The sequence below is a fragment of the Tenrec ecaudatus genome, chromosome 4 (genome assembly GCF_050624435.1).
Source record: "Tenrec ecaudatus isolate mTenEca1 chromosome 4, mTenEca1.hap1, whole genome shotgun sequence".
NCBI classification, from domain to species: domain Eukaryota; kingdom Metazoa; phylum Chordata; class Mammalia; order Afrosoricida; family Tenrecidae; genus Tenrec; species Tenrec ecaudatus.
In genome coordinates, this window is record NC_134533.1 from 5,264,568 (window position 1) to 5,287,706 (window position 23,139).

The 23,139-nt window shown below is 58.3% G+C and overlaps 1 protein-coding gene across 1 annotated transcript in view; it reads left to right on the plus strand.

The window, feature by feature from the left end:
• CPT1A (carnitine palmitoyltransferase 1A) overlaps nucleotides 1–23,139 on the plus strand; it is a 58,892-nt gene that overhangs the window by 27,062 nt on the left and 8,691 nt on the right. The window contains exons 4-14 of the mRNA XM_075545246.1: nucleotides 3,105–3,276; nucleotides 5,105–5,206; nucleotides 7,080–7,217; nucleotides 8,706–8,783; nucleotides 11,537–11,644; nucleotides 12,369–12,456; nucleotides 15,194–15,389; nucleotides 16,484–16,672; nucleotides 18,197–18,302; nucleotides 19,936–20,052; nucleotides 21,738–21,902. Of these exons, the coding sequence (XP_075401361.1) occupies nucleotides 3,105–3,276; nucleotides 5,105–5,206; nucleotides 7,080–7,217; nucleotides 8,706–8,783; nucleotides 11,537–11,644; nucleotides 12,369–12,456; nucleotides 15,194–15,389; nucleotides 16,484–16,672; nucleotides 18,197–18,302; nucleotides 19,936–20,052; nucleotides 21,738–21,902 (1,459 nt within the window). The remainder of the gene's footprint in view (nucleotides 1–3,104; nucleotides 3,277–5,104; nucleotides 5,207–7,079; nucleotides 7,218–8,705; nucleotides 8,784–11,536; nucleotides 11,645–12,368; nucleotides 12,457–15,193; nucleotides 15,390–16,483; nucleotides 16,673–18,196; nucleotides 18,303–19,935; nucleotides 20,053–21,737; nucleotides 21,903–23,139) is intronic.

Sequence of the window (23,139 nt, forward strand, 5' to 3'; positions counted from 1 at the left end):
CTGCACCCTGGGGTTCGCCGGCCTCCTTGGTCGGTGGCTACGAAAATCCAAACTCTGCATTACTGAGTCCATGCTGACTCATGACGACTCTGTAAGACCCTGTCAGAGCTGCCCCCGTGGGTTTCTGAGACGGTAACTGTAGTAGAAAGCTCCTCTTTCTCCTACTGAGCAGCTAGTTGTTTCGAACTGCTGGCCTTGTGAATCTCAGTCCAATGAGTAACCACTATGCCTCCAGGGCCGCTCCTTCTAAGGCTGGAGAAGGGTCTTCCAGAGGTCCGGCTTCAGTCGTGGGGCTGGAGTCAGCCGTGGGAAGGACCTGAGCACGGGGGCCCCTGCTGGGGTGGACTTAGTCTTCCATGCTGGGATTTCCTCCAGGCCAGAAGGGGACTGACTTCTAGATCTTTACCAGGGGCCCCCGGTCTTTCAGGCCGGCGTGATCAAAAAGCAACAGGAAGAGAAACAGCCTACAATTAAAATGTCCTTCATTTTCCTGGACACCTGCGGGTCCCTGGTCCGGCAGAGGCCTCCACACGGGCGCTGTCATTTTTGTCACTCATCCTGCGGGAAGCAGCTGGCAGTGCTGGGTGTCCAGGCCGGTGCCTGTGTCCCGTGTGGGTGCTGACTCATTATAGCCCCCTTACCTGTGGACGGTGCTCACCTGCTGATGTGCTGAGAGTCCTGCTGACCCTGTACTTGAGGGCTGTTGTGGGTTTGACCAGGGTGTGTGTGTGTCTGTGTGAGTGTGTTTGCTTGTGTATGTGTGTACAAATGTGTGAGTGTGTGGTGTGTGTGTGAATATGTCAATGTGTGTTTCTATGTGTTACTATTCTAAGTCCCTCAAAAGCTGCGACTTCGGAAGATTTGTCTGTTTCTCTAAACCTGTTGTGATAAACTGGGCCCTTCTGGTTCAGGGCCCGTGCCTGCCAGCCTCCAGGCTATTCTAGAACCTTCTTCCTGAGAAGGAGCTCTGGGGTCCCCGGCAGCCGCTCTCAGCATCTGGATGTGGCCATGTGGGGCTTGTTCCCATGTATCCTCCCCACCTGCCTGACATGGAATGTGGTTTCCAGTGAGTGTTTTTGGATACCATTGGTCAAAGTGCACGTGTGTGTGCACGTGTGTGTATAAAGAGGATGGGTGGTGGGTTTATATGTATGTACAAAACCAATGTATGTATTATATCTACAACCACAAAAAAAACAAAACATACTCACTGCCATTGAGTAAATGCTGACTCATAGTGAGCACCCCCTCCCCTTGGGTTTCCAAAACTGTAGCTGTGTATGGGAACAGGAAGCCCAGTCTCTCCCATGGAGCTGCTGGTGTTTTCGAACTGCCGACCATGCAGATCTCAGCCCAACACACCACCAGGACTCCTCATATATACAATGTCTCCATTCCTCCATCCATAGATCCATCCATCCATCCATCCCATCCATCCATCCATCCCTTTCTCCCTCCCTCCACCCACCCATGGGAGGAAGACCTGATGATGGGATTCCCTACATATCACATCCTGGAGCACCCTGCAAGACAGGGCAGTTCACCCACAGGCTCCCTCTAAACCCAGCAGACGTGTGCACACACACACACACATACACACAGACAAAGAAGCTTCTGAAAGTGTGTGGGAAAGTTCTGTTGCCCTGTTTCTCCACACTGTGGAGGCCTCTCCCCTGTACATGTCGCAGATCCCGACAGCACCGTGTGTTTGCTTAGCTGCGCCGCACTGTGGTGGGCACCGTGTGCCTTTCCTTAGGCGCGAGGTGTGGCGCAGGTCGGCGATCGGAAGAGTGCTGCTTCAATGCAGACGGCTACGTGTGCCCTTGGATGATGTCGTTAGACGTGGTCGCTGGGTCTGCAGACCTGGGCGACGTTTAGGACCAGGTGCTAGAGGTTGCAGGACGAAGCTGAGCTTTACAGAAAGGCAGGTTCTCTCGAGTGCTAGCTCTGGAGACACCCGCTTCTCTGCTCGTTTGTCACGTAAGTGTTGTCAGTTTGGCCATTTGTGGGCAAACGATTGGTCGTTCAAGTGTGCCCCTCTGTGGGAGAAAGACGGGGCGTTCTGCTCCCGTGCCGAGTGACCGTCTCGGAAGCCCGCAGGGCCGGGTCTCCCCCTGTCCTGCAGGGCGGCTGCTGATGGCGGTGCGTTTGGTTTTAGTTGATCTTTCTTTCCAATTTAAAGACAAAACCGCGTGTTTTTGCCCATGTTCCCACGTGTTTTCCTCAACCCTGCAAAACCACATCCTCGTGACCTTAGAGGTCACAGTGATTCCCATGCGAGCTGGTTACTTCTCTCCCGAGGGATTCCGAGATCCGAGAGGGCGTGTGGGAGAAGGAAACAAGAGGGAGCGTCCACCGAGCGAGTCAGCAGATGCCCCGCGTGGTCAGAAGCCCAGCCGAGGACGCCAGCTCATATTGCCCATGGGGCTTGGTCCCACCTCGGGCTGGCAGCCTCACAAGGGCCCCTTCCACCTGTCACTCTCCCCGCTCCCGGGCACAGAGGAGTCTTGGTGAATTTCGGGGCTCCCCAGAACCTGAGGTGACCGGAACTTGCCTGAGGCTCGTTGGAGAGGTGAGCTCCCACCAGGTGGGTGCTCGCTGTGTGGTGGGCTAGGCGTAATTCCCACGTGGAGTACAGAGGCTGCTCCCAGCCTGTCTGGTGGCGTGAGTCGGCTCTGGCTCCACAGGGACCCCTGTCAGGACTAAACCAAGCACTGCCTGGCCCCACGCCACCCCCAGCATCATCAGCGCCTCCATGTCAACCGCTGTGGGTGTCCCACTCTCGGACAGTGTTGTGTCCCGTGACAATCCAGTTCTCTGCCACGCCCCCCCCCCCCCCAGGGCTTTCCTTGGCTTGACTTTTGGAAAGCAGAGCCCTCGTCTGCGTCGGTCTGCAAGCTCGGTGGAAACGTGTGGGGATCCTGCTGGTGTTTGAAGCACGGCTGGCCTAGCTGCCCGGACACCACAGTGGGGCACACTGACTGTCGGGTGGCTGCGTGGCAGCCTTCGGTCCAGCCTCACAGTGCTGAGTCTCCATCCTCTGTGGCCTTCCTGTGTCTTGCCCACACTAACCTGAGCACTCCCGTCTCCTTCTGCCCCGGCAGGGACTACATGTCCAGCCAGACGAAGAACGTGGTCAGCGGCGTCCTCTTCGGCACGGGCCTCTGGGTGGCCCTGATCTTCACCATGCGCTACTCCCTGAAGGTGCTGCTGTCCTACCACGGCTGGATGTTCGCCCAGCACGGCAGGATGAGCCGCGCCACCAAGATCTGGATGGTAACCGCGCCCCCGCTTGTCCACCCAGCCGGACGCTCGTGTCGGTGTTTTCTGCTCTAGACACACGGCGTGGGGACCGGGTATCGCCCTTACCCGCCCGAGGGCCCAGACTCACCACGGTGCCCCTATAGGACTGCTTCTTTCAGGGCGTTAGAACGTGCTGTGCATTGGATGTTCCTGCCTGCGGCTTCCCGGTCAGCTTGTTTGTAGAACGGGAGGAGCCTTCTCTGCAGTGCCCAGAATCACATAAAAGCTGCCACCCTGTGGTCACATCTCTGACCGCTGGGATGCCCGTGAATCATGGCTTGCCTCGGCCGTGGTCTGATGCTGAGCCTCCATGCCGCCTGTTCAGAGTGACTCGCTCGGTCACGCCTGTGATGTTTGCCCCGTTCCGGCGTGTGAGGGGTTTTATGGGCTCCCCGGTGGCCTAGGGGTGACACTCCGGCTTGATCACTGCCAAGTCAGCAGTTCTGCCGGCCCCGTGCGGTCGCTATGAGTTGGCGTCGACTGATGGCCGTGAGTTTGGTTTTGGGCTTTCCAAGGCTTCTACCAGCTGAGGGTTTTGGATGTACACCATCAAGATGGAAGCTGAGGCCGGGTTCCTAAGCCTCGCCTCTGGTTCTCGGGCTCCTCCCGAATGTCCCCTTGGACTGTGACAGGTGTCTGTCCCTATATCCCTGCCTAGAGCCTTCACCGAGGGACTCTGTCCAGTCCAAGCCGGCTCCAGGAGGTAGCTGGTGGCCTCCGGGGAAGCTGGCAGGAAGGGCAGGAGGGGAACCAGCCCTGGCACACTCGGGGCTGAAGCGCTTCAGGCATCGATGTTGGGCAGATGTTACAGAGGCCTTGTTGGGATGCACTGGGCTGTCTCCGTCAGGCTCTCTTGTGTTAGCCCGGATGAGGTGTAGAGGTCACACCAGGAGGAGCCCTGGTGGCCCAGTGGCTCTGCCGGGCTGATAACCACACGGGCGGCAGTTTGAAGCCACCAGCCGCTCCCTTAGAGAGTCTCGGTCTTGGACACTCACAGGGGGAAGTTCTACCTAGCAGTGAGCTTTGGTGTTTGGTTTGGCTATGCAGGCGCAATGGTTAAAGCCTCCGGCTCTCAGTCTAGAAGGTGCGCGGCTTTGCACCACCAGCAGCTCCATGGGAGAAAGGGGAGGCCGCCTTCCCCCACAAAGATTCATACAGCCCCGAAGGGGGCAGTTCCACTCTGCCCTTTGGTGTCCGAGGGCTACTGGGCCCAGGGCTGGGTCACAGGCAGAAAGGTTTTCTTGAAAGAGCTAGCTCCCATGGCGGATTCCACGGCAGTCTGAGGAGCAGTGTTTCAGTTCTCATCTGAGGCTGGACTTTCTGCGCCCCTGTGCTGTTCTCACTGTCGCCAACCAGGGCATGGCACCACTGCAGCCCGGCCTGCTCCCCTCAGCCCCTGACAGCCCCCGGGGGGCTCTTGGGAGACTCCCCCTGTTCCAGGCCAGTTTCCTGCTACTGCTTAGCGTGTGATTTCCAGAGAAACAGAATGACTCTCGGAGGGGGTTCCACACTCTAAACCAGTGGTTCTCACCCTTCCTCACGCCGCGACCCTTTCCTACAGCTCCTCAGGTGGTGGTGACCCCCAACCATAACATTATTTTTGTTGCTACTTCATCACTGTCATTTTGCTACTGTGATGAATCGGGCGGCCCCTGTGAAAGGGTCTTTCAGCCCACCCACCCCAATCAGGGACAGGCTCTGGAATCAGGGACTGGCTTCCCGCCCTTTCACAGGGTCTCATTCTCCCCAGCGGGTCGTTTGCCCTCCCAGGTGTGATGGTTTGCGCCTTTTGCCCCTGCAGAGCATGGTGAAGGTCTTCTCCGGCCGGAAGCCCATGCTGTACAGCTTCCAGACCTCGCTGCCACGCCTGCCCGTCCCCACTGTGAAGGACACCGTCGGCAGGGTGAGTGTGACCCTGGACGCCTGCGCCCAGGGGCCGCGTGTCTTCGGGACGAAGAGCTTGGGTCTTAATTACTGCTCTGGCCTCACTTGGCCTGCCAGGCGGTGCTAGCTCCGGACCCGCTGTGTCTTGCAGGCTGGTTATATGAGGCTCCCCCTCCTGGGGTGTGAGCCCATCACAGGTGTGTCGAACATACACCGAGCTTGACGTAGAGAATGCTGGGCCCATATTTTGGATCTGACTGTGGGCATCAGAAGCCTCTGAGTGTGGGGGTGGTGACGGTTGGGTCCTGAGAAAATGCCACGGACAAAGCCCCCACCCCATTTCAAGGCAGGCTACCTGGTGACGAGGCGTGGGGCAGACAGACTGTGAGGGGTGACAGCAGCTAGAGCTGCGTCCCCCCCTTTCACACTGGCTTTACGCATCATGTCATTCTGACGCATTTCCATCTCCTCAGTGAAATTACAGAAACCCGTTAGTTACCCCCTACTATTGAAGCTGACTTGTATCCATTTCTCAAGACAAATATACCTCCCAATTCATTTTCTTCTAAGTCTCCTAATCTCGAAATTCTCTGTGTGGTATACCTCTCTCCATGGATACATGTCAATTTGACCTGAACGTCGATGGCGTATGAACCCCAGGAAGTGAGTTTCATTCATGAGAGCATTACTCCAGGCACCAAGGCAAACGTAGTCGAAGCGTTCTTAGAAAGTCAGCATGGGATGTAGAGACAGGCAGTGCAGCGGAGATGGTCGCAACGACCCACCCAAGTGACCTTCGGATCCGTCTGCCCAGGATCTCCAGTGCTGGATCAGGTTAAGTAGTGTACGCTGTGTATAAATATATCCGTTTCATTTATAATAGCGTACAAGGATGCTGTTTTTCAGTAAAATACAGAACATGAGCGGTCTCACTCACGTGTCCATTTGACGCGTGGCCAGAGATTTGGACATACAGGAAATGCCCGTAAACTTAGTGGTCGGCAGCCTACAGGGAGGGAGAAGCCCAGTGTGTGTGTACACACACGTATGCATATGTATGTCTGTGTATGTATTTGTTTTTCTGCCGTGGAATACACACGGAATTGGCCACTTTCGTTCAGCCACAATGTGCTGCCATCCCCACTATTTCTAGAACTTTCCACCCCCCAAACAGAAGCCCTTAAGCAACAACTCCCGTCCCCACTCTCCTGCTCATCCCCTGCGTCTGCCTGCTGTGGACATTTTCCACGGAGCGCTGGTGAGGTGCCTCCGAGGCGGTTCCGACCCGTGCACGACGGAACCGGCACTGCGCCTCCTCAACACCCTTACTAACAGGAGAGCCTGTTGCTGCACCCCTGGGTCCCTCCAGCTCAGCCAGGCCTTCCTCCGTTGGCTGTTCTACCTTCTGTTCTACCAAGCACAATGTCCTTCTCCAGGGCTGGCCCCTCCTTCTGGGCCTGGTCCTGTGAGCGCCCACCAGCTGGACACCCCTCACACACTGCCCACATCCCTGCCCACCTCCCCTCCGCACCCTGCCCACCTTTGCAGGCGCTGTGGCTAGAGGAGGGCGGGCCCTCCATTCGAGGGGCACTGCAGGGAAGGCACGAAGGAACCCAGGGGTGGTCAGAGGCTCTAGACTTGTCCTTGGTGATTGGTGGGGGGCTGCCGGGTTTGGGGAGTGGGGGGTAGAGACGTTCAATGGCGTATTCTTCACACATCGGAGTGGTGGCACTTGGCTGAGGGTTGACCAGGACAGCCGGGGGACGATGGCGGGGGGGGGGGGGTCTCTTCCCTCCGCTGTGACTGTCCCTGGGGTGCAGGAAAGGGCGCTGCGGGCTCCCCGAGATGACGGTGCGTCTGCTCACTTGGCGTTTTCTCCCCCGTTACGCCAGTACCTGGAGTCGGTGAGGCCTCTTATGAAGGAGGGGGACTTTGCACGCATGACGGAGCTGGCCCAGGACTTCGCTGTCAACCTGGGGCCCAAACTGCAGTGGTACCTGAAGCTCAAGTCCTGGTGGGCCACAAATTACGTGAGTGTGTGCTCTGGTGGTGACCCCGGGTTGGCGCCCCTGGCACTTCACACACACACACACGGCGGGGGTAGGGGTGGGGTGATGCTACCCTGTGTCCACAAGGGGGCCTCTGCGGTCACAGTGACCATTCCACGGCGCCTTCGAGTGCCCAGAACTACAGCGGTCCAACAGTTAGGTGCTCAACCTCCGCCGACCAAACGCTGAAAGAAAGCGAGCCCCTTGTCCAGGTGGTGGTCAGGAGACAGGTGCCGGTGGGTGGTGGAGGGTGCAGGCCGTCTGGGTCCCGGGATGAGGCGACGCAGGGCTGGGCTCCCGCATGGGGACTGACCTGGGCTGCCTTTGCTGTGTCAGAAAACACCACAGGGTGGCTTTATCCATCAGAGTGCACAGTCTCCCAGTTAGGGAGGCTGCAAGTCCGAATCCAGGATGCCGGTTCTGGGGGAAAGCCCTGGAGCAGAGTCCTGTGTACGATCTTCCCCTGGATCTAGGATTTCCCAGCACCGGGGCACTGGGTCCAGAGGACACGCTGCACGCCCAGCTCGTCCCCCTCGCTGGAGGTTGTGGTAGTTTGGTGCCTTCCAGTCCGACCCAACGCCTGTGTCCTCATGCAGAAGCAGCCCTGCCCTGTCCCGTGTCGGGATCACGAGTGCTCTCATTGCTGAGCCCAGCAACGCAGCTGCGTGCCTGTCCATCTCGGGGAGGGGGGGGGGCTTCCTCTTTTTCGCTGCCCCTCTGCTTTACCGAGCACGATGTCCCTCTCAGGGACTGGTCTCTCCTGACCACACGTCCAAAGGGCGTGAGAAAGGTCTCGTCACCCTTGCCTCCAAGGAGCTCTCTGGCCTTGCTTCTTCCGAGACAGATTGGGGTGTCCTGTGAGCCGTCCACGGTGCTTTGTGCATTCTTCCCCGGGACCATAGTTCAAACACATCCAGGGTTCTTCCGTTTTCCTTGTCTACCGCCCGACTTACACATTCCTATGAGGGGCTTCAGAATCCCCTGGCTCGGTGGCAGTGGGTCCCTCTGCCCCTGCTGTAATGGGCTGTGCCCTTGGTTCTGGTTGAGAGAGTTCTGAAGCACAACATAACGAAGCGCTGCCTTGTTCCGTCCCGCGCTCACAGCTGCTGGTCTCTTTGAGCCTTGTCTCACTGAGCCGTTGCTCCGCTGCTGGGCATCTAGGTTGCGTCCTTCTTGTCCCTGTTGTGGGTGGTGCTGCGGTGGACACGGTATGCAGTGGACACGGTGGACACGTCTGCACAGGCCCGGCAGGCAGTTCTCCCGTGGGTTTTCTTGGCTGGAAGCAGATCGCCAAGCGGCACTGCCGGGTGGCTTCCACGCTCCCCCACCTCTCGGTATCAGATCCAAACTGTCAGAGGCACCCAGGAACCGCCTCGCAGCTCTGGTGGAAAGCCCCTCGAGCCTGCCCCCACGCAGCCAGCCCCACTGCCCGGGCCTTCTCAGCCGCCCCCTCTGCCCTCTGCCCTGCAGGTGAGTGACTGGTGGGAGGAATACATCTACCTGCGAGGACGTGGACCACTGATGGTCAACAGCAACTACTACGCCATGGTGAGTCGGGGCACAGGTCTGTGGCCATGGTGTCTTCCAGAACATTCTTTCAGGCTCTCCGTGGCTGTGTTCCCAGAGCCCGGGGCCTCACCCTCAGGCAGCGGAGCCCAGACACCTCTCTCCTGACCCAGAGCCCTGTGGGTTCCTCGAGGTATTGATGAAATAGCTCGAGGCCCCTGAGGGCTGAGAGGCACGTGGGCTCAGGAAACGTGCTTCCGGCCAGCTGGCAGTTCCCGGCGGTCATCGGGTGCCTGCCTTCCAAAAGACAGAATGTAACCCGATCGTCCATTGCCCTGGCATGGGGGCACACATGTGGCTTCCCCGGGGAGCCTTGTGCCGGAGGATTGGCCAGGGTTTGCTGCCGGCCACATGCGGGGCTTTCCCACTGGGCTCAGACCGCACACTGTGGTTTGTGTCCCTCTGTCTTTGGTCTTGCCGATCTTTCCAGATGCTCACCTGTGGCTGGAGAACAGAAGCTGTAGGTTGAAGACCCTTTGGCGAGGCTCCCAGGCCTCTGCCCGTCCCTAGTGAATCTCCTCCTCTCTCCGTCCCTTTCTCTCTGGTCCTCATTTGTTTCTCTGGGCGACACAGCTCCTCTCTGGACTGCTAACCATAAGGTCAGCAGTTCAAAACTACCAGGCGCTCTGAGGGAGAAAGACGAGGCTTTCTACTCCCGTAAAGAGTCTCCGTCTTGGAAACCCCGGTCCTCCCGTGTCGCTATGGGGTATAATCGACCCAGGGGCACGGAATTGGTTTCTGCCTCGTGGCTCATGTGGACATTTCTTTCCTCTTTGTCCTTCCACCTTCCTTTGAACAGATATAGGGGACGATGGTCAGTGTGCTGTAAGGACAGCTCTGTGGGTGCCCTTTCCCCTGGGTGCCCTTTACCCTGTGCATTTTCTCCCAGCCAAGGTGGGCTTTCCTGCAGAACCAGGAAGCCATGCAGCTGTGTTACTGCCTCTTGGACCCCACTCCTGGTACTGGTTGACCCGGTGATGGCCTTACTGCAAGAGCACCAGTTCCAAGTCTGATGCTGAGCCTTCAGTCTCTGATCCCCCAAGACCCCCACAGGGCGGTGCTCCCAGGGCCTCCCTAAACCCTGAGGCGTTTGTTCTGGTGGGTGTTTCCCAGGGAAGGTTGGGCAGAGGAGCCTGTTTCAGATTCAGGCGACATCACTGCAGGAACGTCACATGAGTAACCTCATCACGGGACACTGTCAGGCGACACGGGTTTGACTGCCCAATGCTTGCTGTGCGCTTGGCGTGTCAGTCCAGGTGGACCAGAGAAACAAGTTCACAGAGACTCCTGTGCATGTAAGAGAGAACTATATCAAAGAGTAATCATACAGTAAAAAACAATATCCCAGCCCAGATCAAGTCCCCAAGTCCGATATGACCCCATGTGTCGATACTAGTCCATACATTCCTCTTTAGACTCACGCAGCCATGCAACGGCGCCGAATGCAGGAAGATCACAAGCCAGTGGGTGGAAAGTCTTGTGGATCCAGTGGTGGTGGAAGCATCTCAGCATTGGTGTGGGTCTCCACGTGGCTCCTGCAGCTCAAGGACTCTGGCTCCATAAGTGTAGCTCCATGTGGCTTGTCAACAGGAAAACCTCGCAAGGAGAGAGTATATCTAGTCTTCAGTGAGCTATTTATCTCCGTTGTAACTCCAAATGAAGTCATCAAGCTGCGACCTGATTAACAGGCTAGACTCTATCCCTTCACTCTTAATCGTCTCAAGTTGACACCAGATTATGTAACTATCATACTCGGTCTGCCAGGCTTCCCAGAGAAGTATCTCCCTTGGCCTCTGTGTTCTGCTTCTCCAGAGAAGCAGAAACAGTGATGGGTGTGTGTGTGTGTGTGTGTGTAGAGAGAGAGAGAGATGCACAACAAGAAGTGACTCATGGAATTGTAGCAGTAGGTAAGGTCTGGTTCACTTTGATTCCGTGGGTCAGATGTGAGCCGAAGGCTTCTCCTGACTCCCAGCTGCGAGAACTAACTGGAAGCAGGAAAACTGAGCAGAAGGGCCACAAGCTGGTGGATTCAGTTCCGTTTGAGTCCATGGGTCAAATGTGAGCCAGGGCTTCTTCTGACTCCCTCATTGGTTGTGGAAGTGATGCACAGGAAGCAGGAAGACCAAGCAGATTGGCCACAGGCTGGTGGATGCAGAGGTAAATGGATCCACAGTCGGCTGAATGAATCTGATGTCGGCTGGTCACCAATGAGTCCTGGGACCAGCAGGTGACAGGAGAGATGGCTGGACCAGACGCGGGATTCAGATGTAGTAGAAGATGAAAGGCCTCTGCCTTCTTACAAAAGGCCACGCCCCCACGGAGGTGTCATCAGGCAGCAATGTGATTGACAGATCAGGCTTCGCCCCCACCTTCTACCAGAGAGTCTAGTTGACAAACTAGCCATCCCAGGGAGTGTTTGGTGGCGTGGAATCCGGCTCGGTCCATGCCAGTGCACCTTGTTTCACACCTTGTTACCGCACTGGGTTCTTGCATGCTTTGCTGATGCCGTGGCCTTGAAGGTTTGTGGCCCCCAGCCCGTGCCGAGGAGAAAGGTGGTTGGTGCCCTTCCCCCAGCGGCACCTGCTCCCTGTGTCTCTGGGTCTCATCTGGGTCCATCACCCAGTGTTCCGGGAGTTTCCAGACTGCAGTTCTGTGCAGACGTCACCTCCACACGCCCCGGAAACCGAGAGCTCGCGACCAGCTGACACCCCCGCCCTGTGTTCTCTCTCCGCCAGGACTTGCTGTACGTCATGCCCACGCAGATCCAGGCGGCCAGAGCGGGCAATGGCATCCACGCCATCCTACTGTACCGACGCAAGCTTGACCGGGAGGAGCTCAAACCTGTGCGTAAGCACGTGGGCCTCCAGCCGCCGAGCTCCTGGCTCTTCCTGAGAGCTCCTCCCCGGGGTTTGAGTGTCGGCTCAGAGCCCTGTGCCTGGCATGGCTGGAGGAGCCTGGCAATGTCATGAGTGAAGCCTCGGGCCCCCAGAGGACGGCAGGCTCGGCAAGCCCTGGGCGGTTCCAGTCTGGCCTGCGGGTCAGCCTGAGTCGGCATCGAGTCATGGGGACTCCTGTCCCTGGGCTGCCTTGAGTTTGGCGGGGAGGAAACCTAGCCCGGCTGTGGGTGCGGGCTTCATGCCAGTGTTGGTGCAGCACGTTGGAGTGTGTGTGACATGGGTGCGGGCGGGAGACACACCCAGGGTTTGTGCGTGATGTTGGTACGCGTGCTGTGTTAGCGTGTGTGGGACAGAGGCCTGGCATTTGTGTGTGATGTTGGCGTGTGGGTGTGTTTGAAACACACCCAGCATGAGTGTGTGACCGCGTGTGCAGGAATTTGGTCCAGCGTTTGTGTGCATTGTGTGTGCAGGTGAGTTTGGTGTGTGTGGGAAAGATGTCTGTGCATGACGGTGGTGCAGGGAACACCCTCGGCATGTGTGTGTGATACGTGTGTGTGCACGGGAAAGCACCCAGCATGTGTGCATGATGGTGTACACACGTCACTGGGGGGGCGTGTGGTGGAAGTTGGTTCCGCTTGGGGTTTGCTTGAAAGTCATTTTCTTCCCACAGATTCTTCTTTTGGGGTCCACCATCCCGCTCTGCTCCGCACAGTGGGAGCGCATGTTCAACACGTCCAGGATCCCCGGGGTGGAGACAGGTGAGTGCAGCCCCTCCTCCGCCCACGCCAGCCCCCCAGCTTCAAGGCCTGCTCTCCCCGTGTAGGAGCAGGAAGGATGCCCCTGGGGGCTGACCCTGCCTCGGGAGGGAGAGCCGCTTCCTGGCCCAACAGGGTGCTCACGGGCAGTGCCTCTCCAGACCCCACTTCCTCCTCCTCTGGCTTTGCACTGTGAGCCGGGTCGAGGTGGATCCACTTCCACTTGACCACTGAGACCACCGTGTTTCGTATCTGAGATCGCAGGCCCTCGTCGTTACGGCACCCACCCCACTTCCGCCCCACCTCTCTCGCCTCCCTGCACCCCAATCCTTCTTTACTCTGTGCATGGACACCCGCTTGCCTGCTAGCCCCGAAGTGTGTGCATCTCTCAAGTGTCCTTGGCCAGCCTCACCTACCAGCCTATCGCACAGTTGTAAGCTGAGCCCTGGGCTCATGTCCCAATTTGCAGGGTGACAGAGGGCTGCTGTCCCTGTCTGGCCAGTGAGCTGGTCCTTTCTATGGTTTGCGTTTTGTTCCACACTTGCCTTGTGCTCTGCCCAGGACATTCTCACAGGGCCCTTTCAGAGCAGGCGGCCGTAGGGCAGGGGGCCCATCTACATTGGCTCATTCCAGGGTCAGGGGGCTGGATTTTGAGCAGACTTCCGTGTTGCTTCTGTCCTGACTTGTTCGACTCCCTGGGATTCTTCAGGGGCAGTTTGTCCTGGCCATGTGCAAGGTTGTTTGTGGAAAGATCTGTGGGCCGTGGTCAAGACTCTTGGCCTTTGTTTCCAGCTGCTTAGGTAGCAGCTGCGAGGCCTGGGACACTCCTGCACCACCACCACCACCATCACCCACCACCATCACCCTCCACCATCACCTCCACCACCATCACCCACCACCATCACCTCCACCATCACCACCACCCACCACCATCACCACCACCACCAACACCAACACCACCACCTCCACCTCCACCACCACCACCTCCACCACCTCCACCTCCACCTCCACCACCTCCACCTCCACCTCCACCACCACCTCTACCTCCACCACCACCACCTCCACCACCACCACCACCTCCACCTCCACCTCCACCTTCACCTCCACCACCACCTCCACCACCACCTCCACCACCTCCACCTCCACCTTCACCTCCACCACCACCTCCACCTCCACCACCTCCACCACCACCTCCATCTCCACAACCTCCACCTCCACCTTCACCTCCACCACCACCTCCACCACCTCCTCCACCTCCACCTCCACCTCCACCTCCACCTCCACCACCACCTCCATCTCCACCTCCACCTCCACCTCCACCACCTCCACCTCCACCTCCACCTCCACCTCCACCACCACCTCCACCACCACCACCTCCACCACCACCACCACCTCCACCTCCACCACCTCCACCTCCATCTCCACCTCCACCACCACCACCTCCACCACCTCCACCTGCACCTCCACCTCCACCACCTCCACCTCCATCTCCACCACCACCACCCACCAAGCTCCTGCAGGTGTTGGGCATTCTGCTTCTGTCTCCAGGGCTGTCTGTCCTGGCCACTGTGTAACTGACACCCTGGCCAATGTGGCTTCTGTCTTTCCTTTAAAATGTTCATTGTCTAAGTCCCGTCGTCACACCTCCCCCTCCCCCCTGAGCCCTGGGGGCACAGACTTGACTCATCAAGTTGTGGATCAGTGAGGTCAGCAGTTCTAAACCACCAGCCATTCCTCAGAGGAAGGGCGGTGCTCCCTGCTCCCATAAACTCCTGGGGGGCGGTCTTCCCTGTCCCTGCGTGGTCCGCATTGCCGCGTCATCAGTGAGTGTGTGTGGGTTTGGGGACCGCGCGATTCGGGAGCTCCCTGGTATGACGCGGGCTGTGCCATCACCACTGTCTTCCTCGTTGTCACCACGTGTAGCACATTCCCTTCTCTCGTCCTGCTCGTTGACGCCCCACATTGGGGCATTCCAGTCTGCTGTGGTAACGTGTCACTTCCTGCTGGGCCTCTTATCAGTTCATGAACGAAAAAGGCGAAGGGACACGCTTTGAATGTTTAAAAAAAAACCCACAAAAAACACTGCCATCTGGGTGAGTCCAATTCGCAGCGACCCTGCACGACAGGGTAGAATTTCCCACGCTCTAGCTCTTCATGGGAGTAGAGAGCCTCCCATTTCCCTCCCAGGGAGGCTGGTGGTTTTGAACTGCCGACCTCGTGGCTCAAAGCCCCACCCCTAGCCCACCCGAATGCTCACTGCCCGTGAACGCAGGCCTGTGGGATCTTGTTCTTCACGGGTGCACACGGGCCCTGCAGTCCTCTCCTCAGCGTCGAGAGTGGAGGCTGAGCGTGGGGTGAAACCGTTTGCCCCAGTGAGTGGCCTCGGAAGTCACGTCGGTCTGGTCGCCGAACGCTTCCTCCTTCCTTTCCGTGTTCCCGTGGCTAGCTGCGGACCTGCCCTCTCTGACTCCCAGCAACTTTCCCAGAACAGAGCCAGCTGTGCCCCAGTCCTGCACCCCCTTGCAAGCGGGCTGTGTGGGAGCCCCGGGCACAACCACTGTGTCCTTCCAGCCCGGAGACCCTCCCCTGGACAGGGCCTTGAGAGGGGGACTCAGGAGACAGAACAGGATGGCGTGTTAGGGAGAAGCCCAGGAAAAGCCGTGGGGACGTGGGGCTGGGGGCGTACGTGTGCGTGGCTCACCCGTGTCTCCGGTCTCTCCCCGCGGGCGGGCGCCTGCAGACACCATCCAGCACATCAGAGACAGCAAGCACATCGTGGTGTACCACCGCGGGCGCTACTTCAAGGTCTGGCTCTACCACGACGGGCGGCTGCTGTGGCCCCGGGAAATCGAGCAGCAGATCCAGCGCATCCTGGACGACCCGACTGAGCCCCAGGCCGGCGAGGCCAAGCTGGCGGCCCTCACCGCAGCGGAGAGGTGGGCAGCCTCGCCCGTGGCAGCCGCTCCCCGAGCTCTTCCCGAGCCACCCCTCGGGACAGAGTGCGGCCGCCGCCTGTGGGGTTCTGAGGCTGCGGCCCTCTGTTGGTGTGGGTGCTGGCCCTGACCCATATGGACCAGCCGTATGCCCAGCAGAAGGCAATACTGCAGCCTCTGTCCCGGGCCTCCTGAGCCAACTGTTGCGGCCACACAGTGTGATATGTCATGCCAAGGCCCTTCCTCTCTCGCTGCCCCTGCACTCTCCTGAGCATGACGTCCTCCTCCAGGGACCGTCTCTGCTGGCTGGCCCTTCACAGGAGTAGAAAGCCTCATCTTTCTCCCTGGGAGCGGCTGGTGGGCTCAAACCTATAGGGTCGGAATGAGTCGACGCAGTGAGGTTTTCTGTTGTCCTCTGGGTTGCCGACCGCAAGATGAGCGGCCTGAGCCCACCAGCTGTGCCACGGGAGAAGATGGGGCTCTCTACTCTGTAGAGATGTCCAGCCTCAGACACTCGCGAGGGCAGGTCTCGCTGTCCTGTAAGGTCGCCGTGCGTCAGAATCATCGGCAGCCACGGGTTTTTAAGTTTAAGTTCCGGGGTTAGTATAGTGAGTGAGGTGCCTGGCTGCCACGAAGAGGGGCAGTGGTTCAGACGTGGCAGCCACTCCATGGGGGAAAGAGGAGGCAGACGGCATCTACCAAGGCAGACAGGCTGGGAACCCACGCAGGGAGCTGATCTGGGTCCCGTGGGGTCACAGTGAGCGGGAACCGGCCCAATAGCAGTGGGTTTGGCAAGCAGCTCAGAGAGTTTACTCGGTGTCATCACGGAAGAAAGGTCTGTCTGCTTCTGTAACGGTGACCGCCACGGAGGGCTGGGGAGCACGTGGGCTCGTGAGTGGGAATGGACCCCGGGGCCAGCGGGAGTGCCGTGTCAGTAAGCCTTCGCCATTTCCTGTCTGTGGCCAGCGGCCTGCCCAGAAGAGGCTGGCTGTGGTGCCCCTGGCCTGTGGCCACCCCTCACCTGTGGCTCCCGCCTCATCACCTGTCAGGACCCGGGGGGCTAGAATATGAATGACGATGTCTCCCGGTCCCCGCAGGGTGCCCTGGGCCAAGTGCCGCCAAACATACTTCGCCCGCGGGAAGAACAAGCAGTCCCTGGATGCCGTGGAGAAGGCAGCGTTCTTCGTGACGCTGGACGACACGGAGCAGGGCTACGTGCGGGACGACCCCGTCACGTCGATGGACAGCTACGCCAAGTCACTGCTGCACGGGAAGTGCTTCGACAGGTGGGTCCTGGCCTCCGTGGGAGACTCCAGCAAGGAGGACGCCCGATGGGACAGATGTGCGCAGAACAGTGCCCGTCACGTCCACCCTCCCAGCAGACATTGTGTCTACTCTCAGACATTGTGTCCACTCTCCAGCAGGCATTGCATCCACCCTCCCAACACGCATTCACATACCTGTAGCTCACACCAATGCCCCCACACACATACCTGACACACACATTCACATAACTGTAGAGCTCATACCGATGCCCTCACCCACATGCACACCTGACTCACACACACACTCACATACCCGTAGCTCACACTGATGCACTCACATGCACACCTGACTCACACATGCGTGCACCAACACACAGTCATTGGAACACACAGTCACGTGGATGCACATACATTCAAGAGGGGCATTCCCCAGAGCAGGACGTCATGGGTGGCTTAAAGCAGAGGGTCGGGGAAGGGGAAGACCATGGACAAGGTAGACAGACACAGCGACTGGGGCAGTGGGCTGAGACATAAGCAAGGTGACGATGACGCAGCAGCCTGGGCCACCGGGCTGTGCGTGGAGGCAGGGCAAGGGACTTTCCACCAGAGGCGCGAGGCGGTCCCTGGATGCTGCCAGCAGTTTGCATCTGAGACCAAGGGGTGGGGAACATGGAAGGCACCCAGCAGGGCCGCAGAAGAAAGCCCTGGTGATCTGCTTCCAGCCAAGAAAACCCACGGGAGAACTGCCTGCTGGGCCTGTGCAGACGTGTCCACTGCACACCATGTCCACCGCAGCACCACCCACGACAGGGACAGACGGTGTTTCCCTCCTCCCGTCCGTGACTCAGACGTGACCTCAGAGCACCCAGAACAACAACAACACACTCACTCTCACGCGGTCACACACCGAGCACACGAGCACACCCACACTCCCGCCCCTGGGTGTCGGCCACTCCTGGTTACCTGTAGAGTGAGGGGCTGCCTCACCGTCCAGCCGGGAGAGGCGGCCTGAGCCGACCAGGGAGGCAGCGTCCACAGCCTCCTCTCTCTCCTGTCCCCCTGGCTCTGCATTAGCTCTCGGTGCAACTACCTTGCCCTGCAGGTCTCAGCACCCACCTGGCAGGTCTCTTTTGTGTATGAGATGGGAGACACACATGCCTTCCATCCCTGTCTGTCCCTCTTGATGCCATTCCACAGACACTGGTCTGCCTCACCAGCTGTCCACGGGAGAAACCAAGCCTGTGGCCCTCAAGCCCGTGCCTGGTGTGAACCCCGCGGGGCTGGGTTTCTGCCTGTCATCTCGACAAAACCAGCTGGACAGGCCTCCTTCCGCCGCGCTGCTGTGCAAGCGGGTTTGAACCTCCGGCTCTCCAGCTGGTCGCTGGGGGTCACCTGGGACTTGAACCTTTAGGAAAATGGGAGCGGTGGAGCTTTGCCGCCCTCTTCCCGCCCCCCCAGAGGGATTCAGACGGGCAGCTTTTGCTCGCTGGCGTTTTTCCCCTGAAGCACTCAGCTGCGTGCCGTACGCCTGTCTCTCTGCTGTAGGTGGTTTGACAAGTCATTCACGTTTATCGTCTACAAAAACGGCAAAATGGGCATGAACGCGGAGCACTCGTGGGCAGACGCCCCCATCATGGGCCACCTGTGGGAGGTGAGTTCCTGCCGCCCGTGCCTTAGGCGGGAATGTGCTCCCGGGGCTCCAAGTGGCGGAGCAGATGGCATGTGGGATTGTGGGAGTCAGTGCAAGGCCATGTGTAACATGAGACCACGCCATGGCAGGCGCCACGGACTCCCTTCCTCCAACCCGGGCCCTTATGCAGCCTGCAGCGGTGACCCCGTCTCCCTCGGAAGGCGGGAGGGAAGGTGACCAGTCAGTGGTGACCCCGACACCTTCAGAAGGGGGAGAAGGTGTCCGAGTGGAGCTGAACGAAGCACTTCATTCATCCTGAAGCAAGCAATGGCTTGTTTCGTGATCACTGGCTTGTTGTCTCTTTGCTGATTTTTTTCCCTTTCTCGACCAGAGTTTCGGACAAATAGAGCAAGCCTGTGGTGGTCTGCGTTCATGGCAGTGTGGGAGACCTCTCGTCACACCGTTGCTTTGTTCTCTAAAAGAGACTCTGTTTGGAGAGCCGATTCACATGGGAGGAGAGTTGAGCAGGGAGTCGAGAGAGCCCCCTCCAGGCCCCCCCCCCGTGCCCCTTTGCCTCCGCGGTTTCCTCTCAGGACTTGACCTCAAGCTCCGGCTCAGGGTTTGAAAATGATGGCAAGACAGCGGGTCCAACAAGGTTGGAATCGGTACAGAGTAAAGTGCTCTGTCCCACAGTTCCCTTCCTTTTGAGGAGCCTCTGTCTGCAAAGGCTGCTCTCAGGGCTCTGGAACGGGGTGGGGGACCTTTTGTCCGTCAGGGCCATTTGGAATTTACAGCATCGTTTGAGGGTCATATTCATTGGACAGCTCCCTAACTCGCCTCTAACGGGTTGCCTGTGAGGAGACTGAATGGTAAGGTGGTTGCACATAGGGCTGGTGACTACAAGGTCGGTAGTTTGAAACCTCCACCAGCTCCACAGGAGAAAGATGAGGCTTCCATCCCCATAAAGAGCCTTGGGCACAGTTCTGCCCTGTCCTACAGGGTCGCCGTGGGCCAGAACCGACTCGTGGGCAGGGAGTTTTTTTTGTTCATGCATGGCTGGAATGGCCTCTCTCTGGTGAGGCATGTGGTGTTAGCAGGTGTGGATGATTTTATGGGACTTCTAGGGCCCAAGTGGAGAGGGGTGGCATTGTGGTTACACCTTGGGCTGCTAACCACAAGGTCGGCAGTTCGAAACCACCCGCCACTCTAAGGGAGAAAGATGAGGCTTTCTGTACCCATAAAGAGTGACGTTCTCAGAAACCCACAGGGGCAGTTCTACCCTGCCCTCCAGGGCCGCTTTGAATTAGAATCTACTCGAAGGCTGTGAGTTTGGTTTCACTAACGTGGAGAGACGCCTTCTGTCGTGAGGTGACCAGCCACAAGTTGCGTCCAGCTCCCAGCGAGGCCAGAACTGTGGAGCACCCTGTGTGGGCTAGAACGTCCCGCCTTTCCCAGTGGGCTCACCGTGGGCACCGCCTCAGGCTCTGGGCGGCTGTGAGGCTGATAGAAGGTGCTTAGCCTGCTGCAAGCAGCGAGTCAGGAGTGGCCTTCCGGTCCTCAAATGACCCCGGGAGGGGCAGGGCTGGTCGGATGTGCATGACTGTAAGTTTCAAGCTTCCCTGTGCTGACGATGCATCTGTCTTCTGTTGGGCAGTACGTCATGGCTACCGACAGCTTCCAGCTGGGCTACGCAGAGGACGGTCACTGTAAGGGGGCCCCCAACCCCAGCATCCCGCACCCCACCAGGCTGCAGTGGGAGATCCCGGAGGAGGTGAGTCAACAGCCCCCAAGCTCTTCCTGCGCCCCTGGGTGGGAGCTGGGGACCCCTTTCCCCATGGAGTCGGCAGCAGCCATCCTTTTACGCGGATGGCTCTGGTACGCCAGAAGAGACGCGTGTAGAACGCGCTCTGCACTCTCACGCTGCCTGGTTCGCACACGCAGCGCAAGGAGCCCTCTCTCCAGGTGGAAGGATAAGCAACAGGTATGGTCGTCCCTGTCAGGTGCTGCCGAGTCTGTTGCGACCCTGTGCACAGACACCCCGTCCTGTGCAGTCCACACAGCTGTTCTTAGGTGTGAGCCCCATCTCTGCAGTCACTGTGTCCCGCTGTTCGCCGTCTCTTCCTGCCCGGAGTAGTCAGGGAACCATTGGCAAAGGGAGGTCCCGAAAGGGGGGCCCCATCCACCCTGGAGGGTGACTACTTTGATTAGACGGCTCTTCCTCAGCCATTTTTTAACACTGTTTTTAAGTCACGTGTCATGCGATTCAGTGGCTCAGTCGTTTTCAAAGGAGAGATCTACCATCCTCGCCTCAATCATTGTTAGAAGTTTCCTCCCGCTTGGACTCAGTGTTGTTCATCCCCCTCCAGTCTCCTCCACCGTGCCCCCAGGGAGCCTTGACTGCAGCGACTGTCTCTGTAGATTGACCTATCCTGGATTTCCCAGACTGAAAAAACTACCAAAAACCAACAGCTGGGAAAACCGCCACCCACACAGCAAACAGAGAAGCCTCAAGAGAAAGAATATTCAAATGACAGAAGGTGGTAGCTTCTCACCTGACGGCACCTGGACGATCCCCTTTCCAATGCGCTCTGCAGGTAGCAAGACTGCTCACACCCCCGGTCTGTGGTCTGAGGGCCTTCACCGGACGGAGGCTTTAAGCCAGGTGTATCTCCCTTCACGGTTTTAAAAAACCGAAACAGCTTTAAAATGAGCCAAGAGGAAGCTCAAATGGTATTCCATTTCAACCTAAGTACAGCGGCCATCACTGACTAGACAGTGCTCTCTGTCGAGGGAAGGCTGTTGACGGCCCCCCGCTGTGGCCAGAGGCTTCACCAGAAGCGGCATCACTGTGGGTCCCTCGGTTCTGTTTTGAGTCCCTTCTGACCTGAGCGGACAGACAGCTTCTGGCACCCTCTCCGACAGCGTTTCGGTGCTCATCCACAAGGGCTTCCGCAGCTGCCCATATTTCGATGCCATCTGCGAGGTTTTCAGTAAGGCTGATTCTGCTGAGGTGGGCGGCCAGCCCTTCTTCCTGGGCTGAGCCTGGACGCTCCGCCAAACCCATTCCCCGCTGGGGGCCCTGCCGGCATTGGAACTGCCGCAACCATCGCTGCCAGCGCCCCAGCCGCACACAAGCCACGCCCCATATTGTAGGGTTGACACAATGTATTGTGTGTGTGTGTGTGTGTGTGTGTAGATACAATGTAACCCATTACTGCTGGAGACCCCTCTATCCCTCCTCTGGGGTGCCCTGTGTGTAATGTGCTGAGCCCCTGGGGTACCTTTCCTGGAAAGGACCATGAGGGAAACTCTCGGAGCATGCTCCCCAGGGACAATGTTGCAGGCTCGCTGAAAACCAGCCTCCGACCGGGCCACAAAAAACCACACCACCAACGTATTCTTTTCTGAACCCAGTCCACACCCCGACGACCAAACTCTCTCTCTCTCTCTCTCAAGTGCCAGGAGGTGATCGAGGCTTCCCTGAGCAGCGCCAATCAGCTGGCCAATGACGTCGATTTCCACTCGTTCCCCTTTGACACCTTCGGCAAGGGCGTGATCAAGAAGTGCCGCACAAGCCCAGACGCCTTCGTCCAGCTGGCCCTGCAGCTGGCCCACTACAAGGTACAGGGCACCTGTCCACAATGGCCCGCCCACCCTGTGGGCACCCGGGGGCCAAGACACCCCCACCCCGGCCCTCCAAGGGCAGCTGCTGGCTGAAAGCACTTTCTGCTGAGCCCCCTGGTGACCACCCGCAGTGGGGTCCACGCACATCCACCTTGCAGGTGGTGGGAGGGCCCCCCTGTCCCCACAGGTTGAAGGAGCACCTGAGGCGGGTGGACCTGGAACCAAACAGAATATCAGGTGTTGGGGGATGTGGGAACCCTCAGGGCAGGTACCGGCGCCGTCTGAGACCCCCTGCTAGGTGGTGGGCGGCAAGGGGTGGGTGCAGTTATAACAGAACCCCCCCCCCCGTGAGTCACCTGGAAGGACCACAGTTCAGAGGTCAGATGCCCCACTCAGGCCTTGCTCAGCCCCATGGGAAGCTGCCGGCTAGGCATCCTGCTGCTGGGCTCCCACGGGCTCCACGTGTGTGCCCTTGTGTCCCTCCGACCTGCTCTTTCTGTGGCTCCGAAGTGATTGGGTTTAGGCCCCACCCGAGAACAATGGTCTCGTGAACATTATCAAAGACACCCGTCGGCACGCAGCAGCGGGCCCGCAGGAACGGGTGAGGAAGGGCCCCAGCACACTAGGGGACACAGTTCAGCCCATCACTTGTTCCTCCTCTTCCACAAGTGGGGAGCTGGCCCTCAACTTTGGGGGGCAGGGCGGGGCAGGGGAAGTTCTGGGAAGTAAGCAGCTTGTCCTCTGAGCCCCCGTGGTTTGCAGGCAACAGCCCTGTTGGAGGTGGAAGTGTTGCGGGTTCGAATCAGTGGCAGCCACTGTCATGTCTTGGTAATTTAGAAGGGGCGTTATTCGGTGATAACCGGACTGCTAGGATCTAAAAGCGACTCTTTGATTGCAGTCCCGCGTCCACATCTCAGTCCACGTTTAAGGCCGAAAAGCTCATGTATCACCTGTCTAGGGTTCAAGCACGGCTTGGACAGCAGCAGAAAGCAAAATTAATGTATTCATTGTAACTTCCAGAGGAGTAAGCATGGTATATTTTGTAACATAAAAGAAACAATAACAAAATTGATTGTAATGGCCAGGTTACCCTAACAGAGTTATATTGTAACATCCTGGCTATCAATGACAACTACACCATTCAGATGGCAACATCCAAGGGAACAAGATTGAATCAGAACAAACGATACATTAAAGCATAATCTAAACTCACTGTAGTGTCCAGAACCTGGGA